The 16,731-nt window shown below is 38.5% G+C and overlaps 1 protein-coding gene across 1 annotated transcript in view; it reads left to right on the forward strand.

Moving 5' to 3' along the window:
• Nucleotides 1-16,731, forward strand: part of LOC309669917 (utrophin-like) — a 245,502-nt gene that overhangs the window by 215,982 nt on the left and 12,789 nt on the right. The window contains exons 29-32 of the mRNA XM_082480714.1: nt 6,489-6,625; nt 8,518-8,556; nt 8,800-8,865; nt 11,782-11,847. Of these exons, the coding sequence (XP_082336840.1) occupies nt 6,489-6,625; nt 8,518-8,556; nt 8,800-8,865; nt 11,782-11,847 (308 nt within the window). The remainder of the gene's footprint in view (nt 1-6,488; nt 6,626-8,517; nt 8,557-8,799; nt 8,866-11,781; nt 11,848-16,731) is intronic.

The following is a 16,731-nucleotide window of genomic DNA, read 5'->3' on the forward strand; positions in this document are numbered from 1 at the left end:
GTCCCTGGGACTAGGGACGGCTTGTATTACAATGAACATTTCTATTCCTGCTGCAAAAAGAATATAGTTTTAAAGCAATAGTAAGTGCAAAATAAGGTAACCTGAGGCAAAAGTCTCTTCTTTCCATGAAATGTGGAAGGAGTGAAGTGAATCCACTATGGCGTAATAAGAGGAATAAGATGACATTCTCGATTAAAGTGAATGAAGGCAGGCAAGGGTATAGGAGGTAAAGGCAGGAAATTGGGGCAGTTTAAAGTAGAGCAGAATAAAAAAGATGACATACAGTTTAGGTGATGCATAAAATTAAAGGTCCAGCACTGACCCCCATTAATTTGGAAGCTGAATGTGGGAGTTGAAATTTTTCTTGGGTCTTGCTAGCTCCGTTTCTGTAAAAAGAAACGAGCCATTGTATGAACCAACTTATATGCCTGTTTGACTTCCATAATCAGTACCTACAGGCAATCCATTTTAACTAATCTCATCTGAATTAGGTCAGGAATAAAGAATTGATTTCACAAAAAGAATCCAATGTTATTTTGTATTACTGTTTGTAATAACGCACTGTGGTTGGTGTACTAATTTGTTGCTAAACCTCTCTACATATTGAACTCATTTAATGCAATATAATAGTCAAGAATTGCAACATTATTTGCACTAAGTTAGAATAGCTTACATGTTTAAATAGAATAATGCCCCAAAAATAGCACAGAGCTGGATCTATGAAATAAAATAAATAAATAAAACGGTACCAAAGGCTAATGAATTGTTCCTTAGAATGCATCATATTACAGTACAGATAGCCTGAATAAGAAGAGTGCATCTACTCTACCTTTTCAACCAATTTCAAAGCCTGCTGATGTTAAAATGTTACTTTTGTGGCCTCTGTTGCAAAGCAGAGTACAAATACGTGTACTTATCAAACTGCCTTAATAAAATCTAGCTTCTCTCTCTTACTTTTAATGTATATTAATGCATTAATATCAATAATATGGCAATAATTAGAAAAAGAATTGCTTCCCCGGTTAATAAATCTGACATTTAGAACTGGAGCTTAGTTCCAGATGGAGGGAAGACCTTTTAATTGTATTCTGGTAAGCAGTTCAGTCTAGGGTTTGAAGGGATTTCTTAGAAGCTCAGTTACTTCTACCTAAATTTAAAGTAATTTGGACAACAGCTTAAGGAATCTGTTTTTAAAATTAAATTTGCAAGGGGAGGATTCTCTGTTTTAATAAATTTCGTGATATTTGCGTCACGTGAGAATGACTTCATAATTTCAGAATCGGGTTTTTTATACCTGATAGTTATTTGTAGTCACCGAATCCTAATCTGTAATGCTAGTTAGCATTCACCCTAGCTTGCAATTTACTTTTCTTGATGCTGGAAATGCAAAAATTCATGATAATGGCTTTGGTTATATCTTTTTTTCTTTCATTCAAGATTTAGAGATGGGTGAGATAAGAAACTGAAACCATTACTGTCTCTAAGTAGTAGAAATGCAAAGTTGTTGTAGTTATTTTTTTCACCTTTAAATACTCTTTCTCTGAATAGATGGAGAAATGGGATTTTTATTATGTGGAATTTACACAAAGATGTGTAAAAATTTTGTAAGATTTTCCTAGTATCTAATTCAGGAATACTCTTAAATAAGTACCTACGTGATTTACTTTTAGCTTGTTCTGGAATGGAAATTCTCTCAGTAGCAGTACTTGTAATATATTAATGTGACTTTCTGTACCAATGGGTACTTTGAATTTCAGATGGAAATAGTTACTGCTTCGGGTTTTTTTTCTCCAAGCTGTTTCCACTTTGCAATTCCTATATTCCACAGTATTATTCTTAGAAGCAGCTTTTCTGAGGTAACGTACAAATGTCAAATCAGCAGTTCTGAAAATTTTCTTATTGCAGGTAGTGTTACTTCCTGACCTCAATGAAAGTATAATTGATTTCTGTAGTTCTGTGCCACTAAACTCACCTTGCACAGCCCCTTATTTTGGGAACTGTTTTTTCAGTAGCCTTTCTATACAAAACGATGGCAGCAAAGGTTAGCCCCTTCATATTCCAGATGATCAGAAGAGCTGAAAGAGCTCAGAACACGATATGCAAGACATCGGAAATTATTGGTCGAATGATAGTTTACCCTAGACTGAATTTTTTTTCCAGGCACAATAAAGTTTGTCTACAATAGTGCCTGTTAAGACTTCTCCTCTAGGTAAGTCATGTGAAAATCTGATTGCTACTGACACCCAGAGAAGACAGATACATTCCTGAACATTAAGCAGCCTCAGTGTTTTATAAGCAACAAACTGGCGTAAGTAAGTCAGTGGTTTCATCTTGACATGCTTATCAGTGCACAAAGCATGACGCTTCACTGTTATCGAAATGTGATTGTTCTGTGGGGAAGATGAAAGAAAGCAGCAAGAATGGTTAAATCTGGCTATTTTGCACGCAGAACATTGCTTCCAGCTGTGGAGTTCAGAGATTACTCTTTGCCTTGAGAAGAATAGCTATCTGGTCCAGGTTAGTCTTTGATATCTTGCAGCTGGGCAACGTGCTTTCCTCTAGGTCTCACTCTTACAGTTGCTCAGGCAGCTGGCTTACGTGATCTGCTAGCTTTTTGCAACTTAAGTTGTTAAATTATGAGGTGAGTTGGTTACTTGTGAAGTTACAGCTTGATTTCATTGCAGTAAACTAAAATATACACATGATTTCTGATCAATCTCTCCTCTTGGTGAGAAATTGCTATGAAATACCCCTATTTGAAAGTGGTCACAGAAGGGTAATCTTCACAATGTTATGCAGTGCAAACATCACTGACGTGGCAGTGACAGCCATAAATACAGTTATTATACCTTTAATAACCTAGTTTTTGTGCTATCCTATCTCATGCCTCTATCTAAGGGATGAGAGATGCTTTTTAAAAGTGTGGATGCTTTGTTGAATGGGAATGAATGTATGCACTTAAACATGTGTTTAAGTTATTAGTGAATTGTATTCTTAAATGTCAATTAAAAAAAAAAAAGTTAAAGAAATGCAGTATCTGTCTCTCTACCTCACGTCCTACACTGAGGAGTTTTCCATCCTCCTAGTGGTACCTAGCTGACAGCTGCTTTAAGATGCAGCTATCATCATACCTGCACACATCGTAGCTGTTGCCATAAGTAGGTCTAAGAATTTTGTTTTGCATCAAGAACAGTCACGCTCGTGATACAGATTATACCCAAATGTTAGAGACAAAGAAAGTGTCAAGAAATAAAAATGTAGAGATGTAAAAATAATTGTTTGTTTGTTGTTTTGGGGTTTTTTTGTTTGTTTGTTTGTTTTTTAAACTGCAGACCTTAAAATTTATTAAAGCATTTGAAGAGTATCAAATGGTATCAAATTCACACTATCTCTACTAGGGCTTCTATTAAAGAATAAAACAAAGTCCGTTATGACTCCATTTATGCCTGGCTGGTATATTGAAGAGTGCTAATGCCAGTTTGTCAGTTGTTGCGGATTTTCTCCCTGAGACCTTCCGCTACAGATGTTTTTTTAGTTATTTATGTATGCCAGCTGTGGATCTTAGTCATTCCTTCCTGAACTTTGTGTTTTTCTGAGAACTGATGCTTTAAATTGAGTTTGAAAGTGCAGTCTTTTGGCTGAAATTTTCAGTGAAGGAAAGGATTTTTTTTTTTTCTTTGCTTTTGAAGTAGTTCTGTAACTACAGTGATATTTTTGCTATTGACTTTTGTGGAAATAGCCAAGATGCCATTATGTAAGGATGTGTATAAGCTACCTGTTGGTTTTAATTTAGTAGATGGTTTCTGCGCAACAGTGCCTGGCTATTCGTGTTCAGAAGTAAAATGTTACAGTACATCTCTCTTGGCATGTTTTTGGATTGGATTGTGTGGCGTGGTTATATGCAAAATGCATAGAAGAAATAATTCTAAGAGTTGCATATTAGTTGCATGTAAATTAAAATAGTTCTTCCAAATCTGCTCAAATTTCACCAGTTAGCGTTTATTGTTCTCAGTCAGTACAGAGTTGTATTATTCTTTCCAAGGAACTCGGTCAGGCTGTCATACCAAGTAAAGAATACACCAGAGGAAAAGTTGGGCATCTCTGTAGATATTTATTTCTGCATTGTGGAGGTACATTTCATTCCTTGGCCTTGGGACAGAGTTCCATCTGCTGGAGTTACTGTTGCGTGAGAACAAGCAGCCCTTTGGGCTGCCTCACGTTCCTTGTTTGGATGATGCAGTGATTGGAGCAGATGCTTCCTGAAAATGATTTTGTGAGCCTTCCCCGAATTTACCTGTATTAAAATTCGGGGGTTGAAACACCTCTTAATTCCAAATTTGCTGTGTTTGTTGTTACTTGTTAAAGCCACATGTGGGAAACTCTTACCAACATCAGTTTGATTATCTACAACTTTTACTGCTCATCTGATCTGCATTACAGAGTTTGTAACTGCATATATTATCATAGAACCATAGAATGGTTTAGGTTGGAAGGGACCTCGAAGATCATCTAGTTCCAACCCCCCTGCCATGGGCAGGGACACCTCCCACTAGACCAGGTTGCTCAAAGCCCCATCCAGCCTGGCCTTGAACACCTCCAGGGATGGGGCCTCCACAACTTCCCTGGGCAACCTGTGCCAGTGTCTCACCACCCTCACAGTAAAGAATTTCTTCCTAATATCTATTCTAAATCTCCCCTCTTCTAGTTTGAAGCCATTCCCCCTCATCCTACCACTACATGCCCTTTTAAAAAGTCCCTGTCCAGCTTTCTTGTAGGAGCCCTTCAGATACTGGAAAGTTGCTATAAGGTCTCCCCAGAGTCTTCTCTTCTCTGTTAAAATACATAGGTGAATAGGGAAGTATTTTTATGTTTTGACAATAGATAACAACATCAGAGAATAGTTTGTCTGACCTGCTTCTAGGCCTCTTTGTACTACGCAATGGAAAAATTTACAAAACTGAAGTATCTTTCGCTCTGTTTTCCCTATGGATATCCATCCGCTTTGGCATCCTTTTATGTTAACAGGCTGCTCCCAAAGCAGAAGATACAGAAATACAGTCTAGTTTGTTACAAGGTTTGGGCTGGAAATCTGTAGAAGCCATTGCAAATCTTCATCTAACGCAGGAGGTGAACGGCCTCTTTTTCTTTACTGCAGTTGCAAGAGGAAATGCTTAATAGCAACTGCACATGTGACGGGGACCATTCTGTTTAAGTACTCAGTACAGTCTGTAAGCACATATACTTTACTTTAAAGGCATACTGTGTACTACTGTTTCTTCCTGCAGATCTCTTTATTGCCGTTTTCACCTTGTATTTTATGCCTGCGTGTTTTGCTTGTATCGCTACTTTTGTAGCAGAAGTTAACTGAATAGTATTACCGAAGCAGTGCTGCCGTTATTGCTGTGATTATTTCCAGTTAAAGTGATTTTTAAAAGCAGTTGCATCAATTCTAATTCTGTCTAAAGAACACAATTAATTTCATATGGAGGTGATGGATGGGGCTAAGCATTTGTCTGTTTTGGAAGAGGCTGCATCAGTGGGGACCAGTAAAAAAGCTGCTGGGGTGGGGTGGGCGTTGCTGATTGTAACTTGTAAATTTAGACTTGCAGAACCTTGTGGCTAATTTTTGTACTAGTCTTATCCTGCGGTAGTAAGGAGGCGACCGAATTGGTCTGTGAGTTTGTCACTTCAGGCACTGATTGTTCTTACCGGGCCTGCCTCTGACTGCGCCTTTGAATGGCGCCTGTACAATGGCTGTCACTTCATCTCTGGGGGGGGGGCTTGACTCTGGAATGACACAGTGGCAGAAACCTGTAGGAAGAGATCTGGTAATTTGAGAAAATGCTCGTGGAAAACTTGGCCCTTGCAGCAGAGGATGGTTTAGCACGTACTGCTCCCATCTCGTGTTAAAGTTCTCCAGTTTAGGTATAGCATGGGAGGCAGTGAGTATTTTGTGGCACTTTGTGAATATAGAGGGCTGTGTTAGCTTTTTTTTTTTTTTTAAAAAAAGCCATTACTGTTAGCTGTCTTTTTTCAGCAGAGCCATTACAAGGTTTTTCTGTCAGTGGGATGAGTCACAAGCTTCATGCGTATGAGTATACTGTCAAAATTACTTTCAATGGCTAAGAGTATCTCCTTATATTTGGCAAACTGATTTGCCTTTTTTTTTCTGAAAAATTAAATATTTTTGGTTTGTAAGACTGGTTATAAATGCTTACCTGTTTCAGTTTTGCTCTAATTTATAAAGTAATTGGTAAATCCAATGCATTTATTGCCAAGAATTTGAAGCTTCGTTGCTTTTTCCAATAGAAGAGAATTTGTAGATGCATTACCGTTATTATTGTAGCGTATTTCGGGACACTAAAAAAGCAATTTCAACATCATTAACATTTTGAAGTTCTTCCTTGTATCCTTTTTCAAGACAGAAGCAGCACTATTATGCAGTGCTATTTAGCAGCATTCAATTTAATTTCTTTTATCTTTTTAAGACGACATCTGGAGAAGATGTACGGGACTTCACGAAGGTGCTGAAGAATAAGTTCCGCTCAAAGAAGTATTTTGCAAAGCATCCCCGACTTGGCTACCTACCTGTGCAAACAGTATTGGAGGGTGACAACCTGGAGACGTAAGCTTGACTATAGAGTAATTGCTGCTGGGGTCACTGGCCTATTCCATTAGAAACAATGGAATTGTTTCCACTGTCCATTTCATGACCAGGGAGGACCGTCCATTTTATTTACAATAAACTCACCAAACCTGCCCATTAGCGGTTTAAGAAACAGGGGGAAGTAATCTGAAAACTGGCATTACTGATGGCCTGGCTTCTAAGGAAGCAACACGCGTTCAAATCTTAAAATGTTACTCACTGGGGGAGTCTTCAGCTGGTCTTTATTTAAAAACAAAACCAAAAAAAAGCGAAACCCCAGAAATAATCAACAGCAGTTGCAGAGCCTTGTGCTATGAATGGTTTTGTATTATTTGCACATCTTGCCTGTTTTTGAAAAAGTAATGTATTTTATACTTTGATTTTTGTAGGCATTTTATCATAAAGCCATGGACGTTAGCAGATAATGTCGGAGGGGGCTGAATGGCTGTTTTACAGAGAACACTTCAATGGCTTTGGGGAGACTGGGCTTTTGGAACTGCACTGCTTATTTGGTTATCTCAAAGTCCCTGGAGTTAGAAAACTCTGAGCTAATTAGGTTCCTACAGGCTTCAGAAATAGAGGTGGCCTAATAAAAGAGAGCACTCTCAGTGTCTCCACAACGTTACTGATGGTGCTGGCAGAATTACTCCACTCTATTTAGTTACTTGGTAGCTGTCAGCAAAGGACGCTCTTTAGAGGGCAAAATTAAGCTGTGTTGACAGGGTGCTAGAAGTAGTTTCGTGGATTGACTCTCCTTGACATCCTGGAGGCTGCGGTACTACTGTCTCGCCCAAACAGGGCACCGCTTAGCTAGCAACAGCAGAGGCGAAGCTTCAACATATACGCTCTGCTTGCATGCAACTGCCCGGTGCCACTGCCCATTTCATGACCAGGGAGGACCGTCCGTTTTATTTACAATAAACACACCAAACCTGCCCATTAGCGGTTTAAGAAACAGGGGGAAGTAATCTGAAAACTGGCATTACTGATGGCCTGGCTTCTAAGGAAGCAACACGCGTTCACATCTTAAAATGTTACTCACTGGGGGAGTCTTCAGCTGGTCTTTATTTAAAAACAAAACCAAACCAAAGTCACCAACACAGGAAAACAAAGCTGCCTTGATGTGAGGAAAGTTTGAGAACGGTGCCAGAAATTGGAGTGTCAAAACTGTAATCACAGGTCAGGATAAAACTGTCTTGGCTGAGTCATGTGGGAAATGTACAGCTAAATATCCAGCATCGTGCTGAGGAAACTGTTGGTGTTGGTTCTCTCCCCTGCAGGTGGCAAAGCTCAGTAACACGTTCCTTTAAATGCAAAAATTAAAAAAATTAAAATTCGAAATAGTTACTCAAGTGTCAGAGCATAATACAATATGGATTTACCTCTGATTATCTTTATGCAATAGGAAAATATGCATTGATAACTTTGACTTATGGTGGGTTTTTTTTGTTGTCAGTGGTGTTTTTTTCCCCTAATTTTTTTTGTAAATATATTTTCTAGTTAGTTTAAAAGGAAAGCACCAGTACTTGAACAGAATTAAAATGAACTGATTAGGGTTTACGAACTGCAGTTCAATCAATAACACTGATTTGGTATTTTTTTCAAAAATCGATTTTTATTTAACAAAATGATGTATGTAAGTCAGTCTCCTGTCTCTCCATGATACATGGCATTATCTGTTGCTGTCTCTTTTCTATATCAATTGTTGCTGATTCAAATAATCTGGGTGGGTTGGTGGTTAAAATATTTTGTGTTTCTCCGGCTTTCTCTTGCTTAAATGGCACTAAAGTTTTTGTTTCATAGTTTGTTTCTTTCTTTCTCTCTTTTTTCTTTTTTTTTTTTTTTTTTTTTTTTTTTTGTCTTCCTTACAGTCCTATCACTCTCATCAGTATGTGGCCAGAGCAATATGAGTGAGTATGCAGAACCCCTTTGTCTGGAAAGCTTAGTATACTGGATGTTTTCTTTTAGCTCGGTTGCAGCTAATCTGATGTGCATGAGCTACGGGGCATGGCTGACCCAAAGCAATAACCTCCTTGGCAATATTGTGCATTTATTTATTTGTCATCAGTCTAACTCACTTTAAAAAATAATGTTGTCTATATCGTGAATTGCTTTAGACACCATTCTTTTTTTTTTTTTTTTTTTTAACCTAGTCCTTCCCAGTCTCCACAGCTGTTTCATGATGACACACACTCCAGGATAGAGCAGTATGCTACTAGGTAAGAGTTGCACAGTTTCTCACCAGTACGCTGCATTTTGTGATTGATTCCTGCAGATTTTAATATACTCTACTGCCTAGACATTATTTATTAAAAAGATGTAATTCTCGGTACTCGGAAGTAAGTCAAATGTTTTTAAACAATCAGCTTCTGAATACAATCATATTAAATGTAAAGTAGAGGCATTAAATCTGATGTCTGTCATACAGAATGGAAACTGTTGCAGAATTACTGTGCATTATTTCTAAAATGTGCTGTTTGCCTTCTGTTTCTTAATTTTTAACCTTTGGAAATAAATTGAATTTGTTGGATATATAATTTTTCCCTGTAGGATTTTAGACATAGGTTTTCTTCTATGATAGGTTGACACTATCCATTGCCATTGACTTTTAGCACAGCATATAATAATTACAAATGTTTTATGTTCTGTCTTTTATGGGGTCACCCTAGTCCTTTGATGATAAAATGTCTATTCTGCCATGTCCATCTCAGTGCTTCTGTGTTTTGTTGAACTCTCTTCTGTACATTGAGAGCTGGTGATGGTTAAGCACTGACCAGAGGTACTCTCTCAAAAACAAGTAACAACACCCAACTTTTAGGACACAAAGAAACTGATCCATATTACTATGGGAACTGACTTAGTTTTGCTTTCGGTGTTCTTATTGTATCTGATCTCTGCAACTAATAAACAATGGTAACTTTTTCAGCTTTTTGTATAAATATTCAGAGCTTATGTTTAAGATAACTGAATTCTTTCTTATGGGCATCACAAGAAAGCTTCGAAACAGTTTGTTAAATACCGAGGATACCCAACAGATGGTCTTTGCAGCAGAAGGGTCTTTGGGGCAGAAACTAACCCCGAGGGGCTACCAAGTGTCAGCCTCCACAATTATTTTTTTTTTCCTCAACAATGAATATTTTCATCCTTCATAAGTAGCATAGTACATTGTCAAAGGCAAAGTTGTAGTGCTTTTCTCAGTTATTTGGAACGTGCAATTCATTTAAATCACTCAACATCTCTTTGAATCTATAACTTGGGCTATGCTGTAATCAATTAGAACCCACAGACGGGACTACAAACTAGGCAAGAGCAAAGAAATTAGACTTCTCTAGAGAGATGTGAGAATTTTCTATCTCACAAACTTAAAAAATACTAATAATTGTATAAGTTAACTATCTAAAGCTATTCAAGATGTAGTAAAAACTAAAAATTAAGACATCACTCCATCTGTATCTTTCATATAAATTTTATCGTATGCTTTCTAGTTGGATCTGTTATGATATATATTTCATATATAAACTAGTAACTATTTTTTGTTGTCCTGATCTTTTCAGTTAAGTTTCTTTTGAGTAATATTACCAGGGCTTCCTTAATAAGACTGTGCTTACCGAAACCATTATATTAGGGCTTAAAGCCTTTATTGTCACTGATTGAAAAACATTCAACTGTCAGTTTTCTGTTAACGAAGTCCCCTACCTGCAATCGAGTACCGTCTCCCCATTCTGTTGTGCTGTGTCACTTCTGAGTTGCTTCTAATTCCCTTTCTGGGCTTTCAGTTTGTACCCTGCCTTAAAGGCTCTTTGCAACTCTTAGAGTCCGTTCCCTGGCTCCCTCTGCTCCACGATCAGGGCTGTCTCCTGGCTCCACATCCTATTTCAAGCAAACCCTCACTAAATGATGGAGATTAAAAACATGATGATCGTGGTAGAATCTGCGTTTGTGAGACAGGATGTCTGGTACTCGCCTGCTAAGAGATTCTGGGCAGGCTCTTCTCTCTGAAAAGTACGGGGTTTGTGCTACTTCCCTATGTGACAAAGGGCCTGTGAAGATTAATTTTGAAAATGATGTTTCATCAAAGACTTAAAGATGCTGAGATAAGCAGCATTACAAAGGTGACTTGTAAGCATCTGACTCACTCTCGTTACTCACCATGAACTAGATCTGTTTGAGATGCCCCAGAACAGAGATGATGTGAATGTCTCTTGTCACTTAGGAGCTTGTCCTCCCCTTCAGGGGAGGTGTTGGAGCACAACTTCCCACCCCAGCCATGGTGGGATGAGGCAATCAAAGAGAACTTCAGCTTGCTCCATGTTAAAAGACGACCACCAGACTTCCCATTTCTTTAGGGCCTTGCACGCTCCTTAAAACAAGAAGTTTGAAGATGTCTGTAATAATGCGTAACACACTTGCAAAAATATACATGAAATTCAGATGGCTTTATAGTAAAAGGAAATAGCTGTATCTGGTGCAGTCCAGTGTATGTGCACAGCATTGAGCATTCTTAGATTTTTACGTATGTGTCTTAAGGTATAGCTTTCCTAGAAAATTGAATAGATAGAAAATTTCTGCTGCAATTTTAGAGCAGTATGGCCTTACATGTAAAGGATAATAATCCAGTCCTTTTAGATTAGTTCTTTCCAAATGAGAACCAGAGGCCATGACTCCCTGTAATTACACTGTTTTTTGTGTTGCTTACCAGGACTTGTCTGTCCACAGTGTGATGTTATTTGCCAAGCATAATTTCAGACGTTGCATGTGCTGTATTTGAAAAGTACTCATCCTCTTTTGTTAGTCCAGCTTTATAAAATTCAAAAAGAAAACCATCTGCGAAAACATCTCTTTAACTAATTTTACCATGAGAGTTGTGGTGGTGCTAATGATAATTATACTAGAGATAGAAAATATACTTGTTCTTTGTTGCTTGGCAAGCAGAATTAGTTAATCATAGCACAAGTTTCTCATAAAAGTCCTCTGGATTATAGGTTTCTGTCACAAAATCTAGGAGTTTATTCCTATTTATGTATACCAAGATTGCCATATCTGAGCTGTTTCTACGTAGAACTGATCTTCACAGTACCTCTGTTAAAATTGTGCAGCATGTTCTCTGAAAGTCATGGTCGTTCCCTGCCTTTCAGGCTTGCGCAGATGGAAAGGACCAATGGCTCCTTCCTCACAGACAGTAGCTCCACCACAGGAAGCGTGTAAGTACCTCATCCTCATTAAGACTGCCAGGAACTTTGGTTATGGCTGCATGGTATAATCTTCATAAGTTGTAACACAGTATTTAGTCCCAGTGAAAGTAGCTAATAAGTATGACACTAAGGATAACTGCAAAAATTTCTTTATTCCAAGCACCAGCTGTAGAAATCGGTGATGTTCGTTTGATGATGTAAGGGAAGTCGACATTTTTCAGCCATTTGTTTTCAAAAGGGAGCATTATTTCATATGACTGGGGAAGTCACAGCTCTATAGGTTCCAGTTTGTATTTCTTTTCTGCTTTTATCAGATTAGAAAAGAGATCCTTCTATGCCAAAGTGGACAATGCAGTGGGTTGATAGTTTGTGCTAACTCCCAGGACAATTTTCTTATTGGGAAAAAAAAAAAGTCATCTACATTGAAGGTTCTGCAGAGCAAGAACAGTGTTGCTACGTTTTGCTTAGATTTCAGTTTGGTGGCTGCTGATCCATCTGTACTTGGGGATAGAAACATAGTCCCACATTAATTTTATCAATGCTATTTTCTTTTTCGAATTATGTGTCACTTTTATGGTAAAAGCCTTCATTAAAATGCATTGCTGAACCTGGAAAGCATAGAACCCTTTAAATTACTGATGAATTAAATATGACTTTTCTCAATGTAAAAATACATTAATGTTTTAACCTCACTGTGTCATCAATTCTGTTCTTTAAATCAGTGTAGTAGGACTCCGCCTCTTTTAAGTTATTAATGGATGTCGTCAGCTTTTTTAAAGAGGAAACACAAATTGTTATTGTTCAGCTTTAGTCAGGAAATGCTGCTGTTCTCAATAACTTTCATTTACTGTTTTAAAACCTAATAATGAAATTATTCTACCTATGAATGTACTAAGAATTTGAGATTTAAAATATATTGCTTCAGAGAAGCACTTGTGATCACCTTTAAATGCTTCCTCTTTCTTGCTTAATTAAATCTATCTACATAACTAATAAAACTTAAAAAAACCCACCCAAAACCAACCAACCAACCAGAAGAACAAAAAACCAAACCCAAACATACTGCCACCTGGCAGGGAAAGCTGAAAACTTGAAAGCAGCTAAATGCTCATGCACTTGATCAAGTTGTTTATTTTGCAATTAATGAGTTTACTCATATACAAAGACCAAACAACCGTCCATCCCAATGGTAAAAGGGGGTGTATATGATAATTTTTACCGGCAAATTAGCTGTTGATTTTAATGCACAGGAAATTCCCTGTTCATCTATGAAAATGGCCTTTGTTTTAAGAAAAAGAATGAACATGCTGAACTTCTGTACCAACATTTATGAGTGAGAGGGACTTCTGAATTTGGGTCTCAGTCCTCTTATCCAAAGGGGACAGTTACACAAACAAAATATGCAGAGATTTAGAGGCCAGGGAGGACAAGAAAGTAATTTTTGTACTGAATGGCATCTTCTGCTTTATTTGAAGATAATAATACATGCTTTCATTAAGGTACAATACTGAAGTACTCACAAAATTCTGAAGAACTGTGGTTTAAAGTTCAGAGTTAAACTATCGCAGGGATCCAACAGCTATGAAGTTTGGATCCCAGTTTGGCTCATAAGGCGCTTACAGCTGGAACATTGGGAGTTTAGGATTATAGTTCAGATCTATTATTATTGTTTGAATGCAGTTTGACATAATAATCATTCTTTATAGACTGAATTTGAAGGAGCAGTTTGAAATTTGGATGCACATTTGTTCAGCTCAGATGCCCCTGCTGTAAACCTATCTGAGCAAAATCTCATTTTCTTGTGGTATTCTTCTGAACCTTCAGGAGATGATCGCTGGTTTGGAAATCAATTTCTCTGCTTCTCATAATTGTAGTTCTGTTCTGAGATCTTAATTTTATCAGTCCTCGAGAGTCCTTCGGTTTACTGTGAACCTAGAAGAGAGGCATAGTTGCACTTAATAGTGGAAAGTTACTGCTTTGGTGGTCTTGGGTTAACAAGTTCATCAACAATAATTTTAATACTATTCATGCTCCAAAGAGTATGTGTAAGAAGTGTTCTATATTTGAATGACGGTCAGAGAACTTTTGTCATCAGTTAAACATCATGAGGTTTTTTGCAGGAATGTTCTGCAATATGCCATTTGGTTAAGAAAGCATTCTTCACAGAAATTTCTTGGGTTTTAACAAACCTGTTATGACTTCTTCTGACTCCCTGTCTAAGCTTTTCTAACCTTCCCCTCTGAATTCCATTAAAAAACACGTTTTCATCAAATGGGAAAATATTTGTGGATAGCAAAAAAAAAAAGTCATAGTCTCTACTGTAGTACATCCAGCTTCTTAACAAACATTATAATGCTCTCATGCGTGAGTTTTCTGATATAAATACATGGAATAAAATGTTTTTCCTTCATTTCATCTTTTCTAATGTTTAGGCTAGACAGTTGTGATGAATTTTCTTTGACTAATTCATGCAAAAGCATCTATATCTTAAAAGCAGACTGGTATCTTCATGAGTGAAGATGAGCATAAGGAAAAATGAAGACTTTGCAACAAGGAATGACAAATAGTGTCCCTAACAGAAAGCTATGCCTCACAATTTGACAAATCATGGTATAATAGAATGAAAAGACAAAAAACATTGTTAGGAAAATAGGACAAGAATGTAACCCTCTTCTTCCTGTAATGTATGAACTTTCCTGTCTAGCCCATACTGAAGTTACATGCACTGGACATAATATAAATAATTTCTGTATAAATGTGAATGTTTAATACCTGTTTTCTGATTAATGCCTTTACTACCAGTCATCTTCATGTCTGCAGCACTGTTGATGCTACTTCACACTCAACTGAAGGCTAAGTTGGAACATATCTGAAATTTTATTTGTTAGGGAGCTGTGGGCTCGGGTGCAGCAGTAGGAACAAGCGGTGAAGGCCAGTGGTACTTTCAGCTGGAACTGCCACTCAATGTGTTGTAAGTCCTCATTATGAAGCATAACATCCTCATTAGGAAGCTGAGGAAGTATGGGCTAGATGAGGTGACAGCGAGGTGGATTGAGAGTTGGCCGCGGGACAGAACTCAGAGGGTTGTGATCAGCGGCACAGAGTCTAGTTGGAGGCCTGTAACCAGTGGTGTCCCCCAGGGGTCAATACTTGGTCCAATCTTGTTTAATATATTCATTAATGACCTGGATGAGGGGACAGAGTGTATCCTCAGCAAGTTTGCTGATGATACCAAACTGGGTGGGGTGGCTGACACCCCAGAGGGCCGTGCTGCCATCCAGCGTGACCAGGACAGGCTGGAGAGCTGGGCAGAGAAGAACCTAATGAGGTTCAACAAAAGCAAGTGCAAGGTCCTGCACCTGGGGAGGAAGAATGCTAGGCACCAGTACAGGTTAGGGGCGGACCTGCTGGGAAGTAGCTTGGAGGAGAAGGATCTGGGGGTCGTGGTAGACAGTAAATTATCCATGACCCAGCAATGTGCCCTTGTTGCCAAAAAGGCCAATGGAATCCTGGGCTGCATAGGGAAGAGTGTGGCCAGTAGGTCGAGGGAGGTCATTCTCCCCCTCTACTCGGCACTGGTGAGGCCACAACTGGAATACTGTGTCCAGTTTTGGGCTCCCCAGTTCAAGAGGGACAGGGAACTGCTGGAGCGAGTCCAGCAAAGGGCAACTAAGATGATTAAGGGCTTGGAGCATCTGCCTTATGAGGAAAGGCTGAGAGAGCTGGGACTCTTTAGCCTGGAGAAGAGAAGGCTGAGGGGAGACCTTATTATGGCATACAAGTATCTAAAGGGTGGGTTGAAGGAGAATGGAGCCAGGCTCTTTTCAATGGTTCCCAGTGATACGACGAGGGGCAATGGGCACAAGTTAGAACACAGGAAGTTCCGTTCAAATACACGGAAACACTTCTTTACGGTGAGGGTGACAGAGCCCTGGCACAGGCTGCCCAGGGAGGTTGTGGAGTCCCCTTCCCTGGAGATTTTCAAGACCCGCCTGGACGCAGTCCTGAGTAATGTGCTCTGGGCAATCCTGCTTTGGCAGGGGAGTTGGACTAGATGATCTCTAGAGGTCCCTTCCAACTCTGAAACTCTGTGATTCCATGAAATCAGAGTATTTTAATTCTCTATAAGAACATACACTCCAACGTGTAGTACCTGAATACTTTGACATGATGTAAGTGATTAAAAGTCATATTGTCACAATGAGAAATTACTTCCACACAATGATAAAATTAGGAGAAGAACAAGTAAGTTAAAGAAAAAGCATTTTGGAGTATCTTCTTGAGCCTTGTTGTAATATTTCTCATAACATCACTAGGTCATGGTACACTTTATTTGGACCAGAATGCATGGTGCTTAGTATGAGAGCCACAGAAAAAATGAAAATGATCAATGAAGGAAGACCAAAAATACCCACATCTTACTACCTAAAATGTAATTTAACAATCAATTTTCATAATCAGATAAAATAATACACTGATGACAAGTGACTCTCGGGAAATCTGACTTTTTCTTTCCACAGCATAGTCTTGATGCAAAGGCAGTTATATACAACATTATTTGCCTCTTGCTTCCTCCATGCATAGAATCATTATGGTTGGAAGAGACCTTTAAGATCATCAAGTCCAACTGTTAACGTAGCACGGCCAAGCTACTACTAAACCATGTCCCTCAGTACTACATCTACACATCTTTTAAATACCTCCAAGGACGGTAACTCAAACACTTCCCTGGGCAGCCTTTTCCAACGCTTGACAATCCTTTCAGTGAAGAAATTTTTTCTAACATCCAATCTAAACCATCCCTGGTACATAATGCATGTTTTGTAATAGACCTCTTGAAAATAGATATCCGCAAAGAGAATAGGACATATTTCAAAGGCCCTTTTCCCTGGG

This window comes from Vanellus vanellus (assembly GCF_965231255.1).
Source record: "Vanellus vanellus genome assembly, chromosome: 3".
Taxonomy (NCBI): Eukaryota; Metazoa; Chordata; class Aves; order Charadriiformes; family Charadriidae; genus Vanellus; species Vanellus vanellus.